At 42.6% G+C, this 9,478-nt stretch overlaps 1 protein-coding gene across 1 annotated transcript; it reads right to left on the reverse strand.

Annotated features, from left to right (window-relative positions):
* Positions 1-5,277: 5,277 nt before the first annotated feature.
* Positions 5,278-6,296, reverse strand: LOC107276204 (DELTA-urthionin-Uf1a). The gene is made up of 3 exons (XM_015787137.3): positions 5,977-6,296; positions 5,709-5,777; positions 5,278-5,604 (listed from the first exon to the last, which is right to left on the reverse strand). The coding sequence occupies exons 1-3, from the start codon at positions 6,212-6,214 to the stop codon at positions 5,504-5,506; spliced, it is 408 nt and encodes a 135-aa protein (XP_015642623.1). The 5' UTR covers positions 6,215-6,296; the 3' UTR covers positions 5,278-5,503.
* Between the last annotated feature and the right edge of the window lie 3,182 nt (positions 6,297-9,478).

Below are 9,478 nucleotides of genomic sequence, written 5' to 3' on the forward strand. Positions count from 1 at the left end.
CTAGTTTAGTTTAATGAAATTGGATAGTACAGGTGGATGGTTGGGCCTGTTGCAACGTGGTGTAACGTTGGACAGTGGATGATTAATATTGATTTATTATTATAACTGTTTTCGCATTCAACTTCTGTTTATAAATGCCAGTATTACGCAAATGAACCTGTATAGCTATCCCTTGTTAATCCCTGCATCATACCCCTATTCCGGTGTGACTTGCTGAGTACAGTGGATAGTACTCAGTCTTGCTTTATTTTTCCCCCAACCCCAGAGTATGAGTTTGTGTCCGATGGCGGGTTCTCTGAGGAGTAGGCTTCGTCCGTGCCGTCGAGGATGCCTGTGGAGTGGTGTTCCCGCTGCAGTTCAAGTCCAGGCTTAGCTCCAGTTATCTTTCGTTTTCCGCTGCATTTATGTAAGACTTTTATAATGTTTGTAAGACGTGGATCTGTATGTCAACATTGTCGTTTGTGTACCCCGGCCGGTCCTGGACGGGGGTTTTAATGCATATTCTGCTTGGAATTCTATTCGGGAATTTCTGGGCGTGACAATAACCTACCTGTCCCGGGAACCCCGGCTGTAGGCAGGCGTTAGGTCGTCGGTACTCTTGTTCATGGCTAAGATGGGTTAAGAACTATGTCACGATTATGGGCAAGCCTAGCAATGTACCCAAGTTAGTGGTTTAATACCTAAAACTTGCTAATGAACTAAAATTTGGAATGGATGGCCTGAGTTGGCTTGGGACGAACTGGGGCCCAGTTTATGGCTGCCAGTTCGGTCCGACTCATCCTAGGCCTTGGGCTAAGGCAGGTTCGTGTGGGTTCACGACCTTGTTTAATAATAATGTGTAGACTTAGGTTTGAGTTTACAAAATAGCTTTGAGCAACTAAGTGACTTTTAAATGTTGTTTACTGCAAAACCTAACCCCCTTTGTACCCCTTTGCAATTATTGTGCATTTGTCGGTATGACTTGTTGAGTACGATGGTTGTACTCAATCTTTCTCCATTTTTCCCCAACCCAGAAGAGAAGTTCCCGGAGGATAAGGGGTTTGGTGTCTACCTTGTGCCTGTCGTCATGTGCCTGTGGTCTTCGCCCTAGTCTTCCGCGCTTATTTGTTTTTCTATGTGTGCTGGGCCTTTGGTCGCCCATGTAATATAAGTACTATTTACGCTTCTGCTTGTTAAACTCTTGTTTGTACTAAATTGTGTGTACCTTGCCTCCTAGGACAAGGAATTATGCACAAACGTATAGAATGTTTGTTGGGTTATTTCCGGTCGTGACAAAATATGCCTCTATAATATAAATTTAACAAACAAAAATGCCTATAAAGTATTGTTGACGGTCCTTAAATCATAATATCTGACCGTCAATACCTGCATATAATGAAATAAAACATGGTATCCAACTTAGTGGTAGGTATTATTACTAATCATTTCCACTAGTGTTGGTAAAATATGTGTATGCAGGTATTATTTTGAGAAAAAAACACATCCGTCAAGCGACAAACTGCACCTCCGCGCATTCATGACACATTTACACGGATTGGAGGCCCTATAAGTCAAGTAAACAACTCCAAATAGGCCCAACTATCATGCCAATGGGCTGAGGGCCTCAAAATTAGTGTCCACGACGAAAAACGGGCCGAACGGAGCCGTCTCGGGTTCGGCCGACCAGTTTGGCCGAACCCTTTTGGTGGCCGTTGATCACCAAATTTTGCGTGGACGGCCCTGATTACTTCCTGATGGCGGTTCCGGGGTAGTTTGGTCATTTCGCATAGGCTGTAACCGTCATACCTGCCTATATAAGGAGTAGTTCACTCTCATTTCTGACACACAACTTTGAGCTAAATTACAAGAGGCTCTATTGTATCTTTTGTACATTAGAATAAGGTAGAGAGTGAGGGGAAGCTCTGGAGGACTGCCCGGAAGTTTGGCGCTCATCCGACTTCTACCTCGACAAGTGTAGCTTCCTAGGAGGAATTTGGGAGGAGTACCGGAGCTGTTGGTACACTCTGCTCCGGGTTTGAAGAAACTTCTTCTATAAAGTAAGCATTCATGTTCCTTTCTTATGTTATTTAATTACTTTGTCTAAGTAAGATAGATTTCCGTCTAGCGGGTTCATTGTTTAGTATTTATACTAAGTGCTCTAGTACTAGGACTCCGGATAGAGAAGGAAGTTTATGCGCAAGTAGTAGAGTAGTAATTAATAACTTAGACGTGGTGTCTAGGTTAGAGATTACCTTTGTTTGTTTTGTATTCCACGGATTTGTCAGAGGTAGGCGGCAGGTGTTGACCAGCAGGGGTCGGTGCCCGAAGCAACAGATAGAAAATTACCTTTGCTTAGCTTAGATAATTAAAACATATAGAAAGTCCTCTCTAGCCTAGCCTGCCTATCATTAGTTGTTGTCCTTGGATAGTCTTAGCCTTAGGTAGATTACATACGTTCCGTGAGTTCGATATCCTTTTGGGGTGGTGAAGTGCTACAACGGGCCTTAGGTAGATTACACATGTTCCGTGAGTTCGATATCCTTTTGGGGTGGTGAAGTGCTACAACGGTATTCTGTGCGCTTGCAGATTTATCAGTGGTCGTAAGAAATACCAACAAGTATCTTCAGAGTAAAAAGTGTCTCTAAAAAGTTTCTCTATTCTTTTATTGAACTCCTGATTTTAGTGGCAAATTTATGAAAACCGTCTATACGAAAAAGTGCCTCTATATAAGGTTTTTTTAGTGTACCATAGTATCATGAACATGTTATACCAATTGTCAATGTTTTCAGAAGTTTAACTGAGTTTGTTTTGTATGTCAAATGTGTATGACCAAAGGATTATATTGTTGTTACACGCCACCGTGAAAGCATCCAAGCTAGCTAGAGTGTGTACTAGGCCTTACGGCCTCAGCCATTTGTTGGGCCCTAGATATATGTGGAAGTGTCCTCGGGGATGCTATAGTCTCAAATCTGTTAGATTGTCACATGTCTGAACAATTTTGCGAGGATGCAACTTACACATTTACACAGTTAGTTTGTAAGAGAATAGCTATATATCAATAGGGAGGTTGTTGGTGCACCTTCAAAGTTTGAAGCATATATAAGTAAATGATGCACATGTGTATGCATTTCGTGTTGTGATTGTGGAATAAGTCTAATTGATTTATAATGAGCTTGACGTTAACCAAATTATTGTTGTTGAAGCTCCTGTTAGTTGAAATTTCCTCAATTTTCACCTGCAATGATCTTTTAATTTAATGAGGATTTTAAAATTTATCATCTTTATTCAACATAAAGTCCTGTTTTTTCACCTCATATGCTCATCTTCCACGGAGCTCCAAATTAAATGGCAGTCATACCTCAGACATCATCTTGTTCTAGTCGTGCTTTGAGTCAGGGCGTCAGTCAGCCTGAACATACATCGACCCCATCCCTAGTTCCTAAATTTTGAGGTTATAGCCAAAAAAAAAAAAACTGCTATCAGCTGCCCAGCACAATTGAGAAGCCCTGAACGAGTGTACGTACCCAAACAAGCATTAAAAAGAACAATTCAGCGATGTCTGTATCTAGTGTTCTTCATGGTAATAAGCATCAGTGCATCTGTATACTTCCTTCAACTTGGCCTGTACTGAGAAAAAAATCGGTGTGTATCGTTCATCAGAAAAAAAATATACCAAGGCCGTGTTTAGATTCAAACTTTTTTCTTCAAACTTTCAACTTTTCCGTCACATCAAATGTTTGGACATATGCATGGAGCATTAAATGTGGACGAAAAAAAATAATTACACAGTTTACATGTAAATAGCAAGACGAATCTTTTGAGCCTAAGTACACCATGATTTGATAATATGGTGCTACAGTAAACATTTGCTAATGATGGATTAATTAAACTTAATAGATTTGTCTCGCAGTTTACAGGCGAAATCTGTAATTTGTTTTGTTATTAGTCAACGTTTAATATTTCAAATGTCTGTCAGTATACTTAAAAAAAATTTTGGCACACGAGACACAGCCTGAATCAGCTGTAAGGTAACTCAATCATTTTCTGTTGTTTTGTGGGGCATGAACCAGCTGTTGCTTTCTTGGACGGTTACTAACAACAGTTTATAGCTAGGAAAACATATATTACCCAAACAGGTTCTACCATCCCTTGTATTATTTATTTCCCCAGAATATTTTTCCTCTAGAAGAACCTACTTGAGTAAGATATGTTTCCCCTTGTATTATTGGTGCCCATGAAAAATACAGAAAAATACAGGCGTTAGTTCATTACTGGCTTGCAGGTGTAATAAATTTATAATGCTCCGGTGCTTCCAAGCAGACATATGTTAAACAAGAAGTTGGATCTGTAAGTTCTCAAGGTAAGTATAAATATATGGGTAGTTGTTGAGCTGATTTTGTTGTCGCCAATAAGGCATGTGAAATACTCCCTCCATCTTTAAATATCGCCATTGACTTTTTTAAATATGTTTGACCGTTCATCTTATTTTAAAAAAAGTAATTATTAATTATTTTCCTATCATTCGATTAATTGTTAAATATACTTTTATGTATACATATAGTTTTATATGTTTCACAAATTTTTTGAATAAGACGAACGGTCAAACATATTTAAAAAAATTAATGGCGTCGGACGGAGGGAGTATTTTGGATGGTCCATAAGCATATATAAGAGATGAATATTACTTCCTCCGTTTCACAATGTAAGTCATTCTATCTTTTTCCATATTCATATTGATGTAGATTCATTAACATCAATATGAATGTGGGAAATACTAGAATGACTTACGTTGTGAAACGGAGGGAATAGCTACATTATGTGTTATTGACTGACTTTAACCTTCTTCTTATGAGCTCAATATATAATAAGGCCCTATTTGGATGGGAGTTAGTCCCTCATAAAAATTTTAAGTCCCTCCCAAAGAGACTTATATTTCTGTGAGAGGACTATGTCCCTCCCATCCAAATAGCCCCTAATTCATGACACAAGAAAGGTGCTTTCTATGTCAGACATGGTGCTTAAGCTGAGCAAACATTAACTGTATTCATTGTGTTTTTCTTAATTACCCTTTTAATTAAGTAATTATCCATTGCCTAAACGATAAATTATTTCTTTTCTGCAGCATGTACTATATGTGCGTATACCCTGTTATGGACTATCTAGCTCCATTGATCATGTACTCCAGTTAAATATATAGTAGTATTCGAATATACTACCTTAGATCCGATGTATTTACAATGCATTATATAACTTTAATAAGCACATTATCGGGGACTAAAAACTCTAAGGGATCCATAATGATGATAAGATTTATTTATTAGCCAATGATATTATCACTCTACATATGCTCACATACTGATACAGAAAAGATGGCAGATCACGCGATTATCATGGCTTATTGGAAATATAAAGTGGCACAAGACAAGATAGAGATCCATGGCACTCTGGCTTTGGATATCATCATATCCAACTTATTTATGACTACTCCAGAGCGGCATAACTTTGCATGATCGATGCACTTTGCTTAGGAAGCAACGGTGACAATTTCAGCTTCATTGGTGCAGAAGCGGTAGCACGCTTCGTTGCAACGATCAACGGCATGATTCCCTTCTTCGTTGCCAGCAACTGAAAGGAAAAAATGATTCTCTATTCATTAGCTATTTTTTTTTTCTACGTATGTTTTGTTGAAAATGGTAAATTAGTTTGATGTTTTCTCTACTATAACTTACAAGTATTCATGTTGCTGCATACGGACGAAGTACATCCTAGCTTGCAGAAGTCCAATACATCCGATTCCTCTGCAAAACCATGCATGAGGATATAGCTTTTAGTAAAACTAATTCCATTCATTCATAAATGTTTGTGCCAGCAAATATTACGAAAAATAACAGCCCAAACAATTAGAGAAGGGGAATTAATATACATTAGTTTGCTTGGGTGAATGTAACAAAGAAGTAGTATAGTAGTAGACAATGAGAGTTACTGTGTTTAATTTACCAGAGTCAGGGTGAAGGGTGTGGTGAATGAAAGGAGGCTTGCATTTCCCATCAACAATTTTGCAGCCAGAGATTTTACAACATTTGTCCCTTGAGGCACCCGTAAAACGGCATGAGTTATATATGTTTCTTGCCGTGGTTGATGGGCAGCAGCTCTTAGCTTCCACTTGGATATGCTCATGCTGCAGGACTAACCCTAGCACCAGAACACACACAATCAAACTCTTCACAGCTTCCATGTTTCCTATCTAGTTTTCAATAAGATTTACTCGAGGATCAACAAGTTAAAGCAAGAGGGCTCAAAGGCTACTGCTTTCTTGTGTTTGTGCCTACGATTAGCATGAGGCACGCCTATTTATAGGCAAAGCCAGGATCATGTCCAAGCTGCATCTGCATGATACAGATGATTATCTTATTTTAGTTTTTAATAGTCATATATTGCTGATCTGTACTCTGTATGTGTTTGTTTTGTGATCAAGCCACTTAATTGCATGACACATATGGATGGCTTGGTCTACGTACTTAGCAGCTACTCCCTTTGGTTTCATAATTCTTAATGTTTTTGATAATGACACGATCTCTAAAATGTATCATTGACTTGTTTTCCTATTATAATATATACAATAAATTAATATTTTTTTCTTTTATTGTAATACTGTGTATAAGACAAATCAATATATATGTTGTTCTAATGACTTTAAACTAAATAGCTTCACAGTTATTGATAGTCAAAGTTTGAAAAATTTAACCTCAACCTTAGCCAAAATGTAAGAATTATGGAACCGGAGGAAGTAGCCTGTAGCTTCCCGCAGATCAAGTGTGTATTGTGTACTGTCTTGTGTAGACTGTAACTCCCATTTCATGCAAAACTTTTGGCAACCGATGTGGTGAACGTGATGTGACATTAAGGTTCTGTTTGGAGGAGTTTAAGATTATGGGAAGCAACATGGTGAGAATCTGGAGAAGTTAGAAATAAAACCCAGCTTCCAGCTTCTAATTCATTTTCTGGATTCCGCAACTGCAGTTTCACGTAATATGAACCATGATTTTGGGAGAAGCTACGGCAGTTAGAAGCTCCCCTATATAGGCTACAAAGCTTAATCACATGGCATCTTCTGCCTTACCAGCATCTACCTAGTAGTAACAGCCTGTATAGCTACGTCGCTATTAAATATTTAATTAAAGAAAATCTCAATTACTCACTCCGTCCAAAAAAGAACAATCCTAATTAGGCGGTCAGCCGCTCCACCGTATATTTTTTAACGCGTTTAGGTAGGCGGGTGGCCGGCTATCAAAATCGATTTTCACGGGCGGCTAAAATATACCATATGCCTACGAAAATTGTTCCAGCGAAAAAACAATTCACTGGGATGAACCGGCATCGCTCCGCCTGCACCGACAGCATACGCGGTGCCTCGATCTGCTAGATCAGATCCAATCCATAACAATTATTTCCAAATGAACCCCAGATTTCCAAATCCACATAGCACCGCAGTTTACATCACAATTTACACCATTCACCGGTTGCACAAATTTACAAATTAGTAACTACAAAAACGAGAGATGGAATTTACAGAATTCATAAATTTTCAATCAACATCAAACGCCAAAAAATGATCTGCATGCTTCCATAGCCACAGCAACAGTGATATTTTCATCTCCTGTAAGATAGATCCACTACTAGAAAAAGCATTTTCCCCAACGTTAGGGTCTTATTTTCACAGTCGGACATGACTTTTGGAGCCAAATGACCGCCTACAAAAATATAAATTGGGGTGATGTTTGCTGTCCGCCTATGAAAATCTATTTTGGTAGGCGGACCACTTAAGCGGCGCCTGCGAAAATCATTTTCGCATGCGCACCTTATATGGTCCGCCTGCGAAAATGAGGAGCAATATAAATAGACCCATTCTGGAGCAGATTTTTTCTTAGTCACATTCTCTCCCTCACTTATCCTCTCCCTCACCTCTCTCTCTCCCTCACTGACTTTCCTCTCCTCTCCCTCACCTCTCTCTCTCCCTCAGATCCCTCTCCCTCACTGACTCTCCTCTCCTCTCCAGCGGTGCGGCGGGGACGGCGGCGCGGCCGGCAGTGGCGGCTCCCCTCGCCCCCTCCCTCCCAGATCTGGCCGGAGGAGGGAGGGGGAGGCCGGCGGGGCGATGGCGGCGGCGGCGGCGACGACGACGCGCGCGGGGCGGCTGGCGGCGGCTCACCTCACCCCCTCCCTCCCAGATCTGGCTGGAGGAGGGAGGGGGAAGGCCGACGGGGGCGACGGCGGCGCGGGACGGCCGGCGGCGGCTCCCCTCGCCCCCTCCCTCCCAGATCTGGCCGAAGGAGGGAGGGGGAGGCCGGTGGCGGGGACGACGGCGTGGAGCGGCCGCGGCGGCGGCGACGGCGGCGGCGGCGGCGACGGCGGCGGCGGCGGCGACGGCGGCGGCGGCGACGACGACGACGACGGCTCCCCTCCCTTCCCCTCTCAGATCTAGCCGGGGAGGGGGGCGACGGCGTGGCGGCGGCATGCGGCGATTTTTTTTTTGTTCGTTTTTTTTTTGCATTTTCGTAGGCGGGCCGTTGCCCCGTCGCAGTCGTTGTGGCGCAGGCAGACCTCCCTCCCGCCTGCGAAAATTAGGTTTGGCCGCTTGGGAAAATTAGTTTTCTAGTAGTGATCACCAACCCAATCCATCCATGAATTGAAGACAAAGAAACTAGGAATTGAAAAAGGGGAAGGTATGTACCCAGATTTCATCGGATCTACCTCTCATCACCGGATCCAGGAGAGGGTAGGGAAAGGGAGTGGAGGAACCGTGGTGTAATAGCCTACTCTCTAGAACCACATAGCTGAGCCCATCTGATGAGCAGACCCACTTGCACATTTCACCTCACTTATACTGTCATCATTGCTTCATTTAAAAGGTTTAATCCAGGAGTGTTATGGTTGGAGGAACAAAGTCTTATAAGTTTGTTCCACCCTTGCTAAACTTGCAAGGTGATACTAAAAATGTGCACATAGTTCTGATGGACCTCAGTGGTCTCGTCCTAATTGGGTCAGGATGCATGCCACACGCTATTGCCGGATCTGCTGCTTCACCATGTCACTGCCGTGCGAGAGGGATCGAGGAGCTAGTGGTCGCCAACTGAACTGCTCGCCATCACCTCCATGGCTAGATCCGTTGCCTCAACCTGGGCAGCCCCCCTCCCCCCTGTTGCCACCATGGACACCTTCCCTTCGGCCAGATCTAGGAGAGCAAGGGGACATGACCGAGTGTAGTGCAGGAGAGCCACGCCACCCCGTCTTCGAGAATCTCCTGTTGCTACTGCTGTCACTACCATCGCTGCCCTCCTCCCCTCTAGTAAAATACTCCATGGGAGAGGGAGAGAGCTAGGGAGGGGAGAGGAGGGCCATTTCCGCTGGCCTTTGATGCTGCTGCTGACGCCCTCCTTTCCTCCAGGAAAATCTAGGATAGGGAGGGGAAGGGAGGGCCACCGCCGCCGCCTCCTCCTCT

The sequence above is a fragment of the Oryza sativa genome, chromosome 6 (genome assembly GCF_034140825.1).
Source record: "Oryza sativa Japonica Group chromosome 6, ASM3414082v1".
Lineage (NCBI taxonomy): Eukaryota > Viridiplantae > Streptophyta > Magnoliopsida > Poales > Poaceae > Oryza > Oryza sativa.

Excerpts from the sequence above, each read along its gene's own strand:
- LOC107276204 (XM_015787137.3), bottom strand. The coding sequence starts at position 6,214 with ATGGAAGCTGTGAAGAGTTTGATTGTGTGTGTTCTGGTGCTAGGGTTA. Across the intron at positions 5,778-5,976 it reads CACCCTTCACCCTGACTCTG|AGGAATCGGATGTATTGGAC; the intron begins GTAAATTAAACA and ends ATGGTTTTGCAG. Across the intron at positions 5,605-5,708 it reads ATGCAGCAACATGAATACTT|TTGCTGGCAACGAAGAAGGG; the intron begins GTAAGTTATAGT and ends TTTTCCTTTCAG.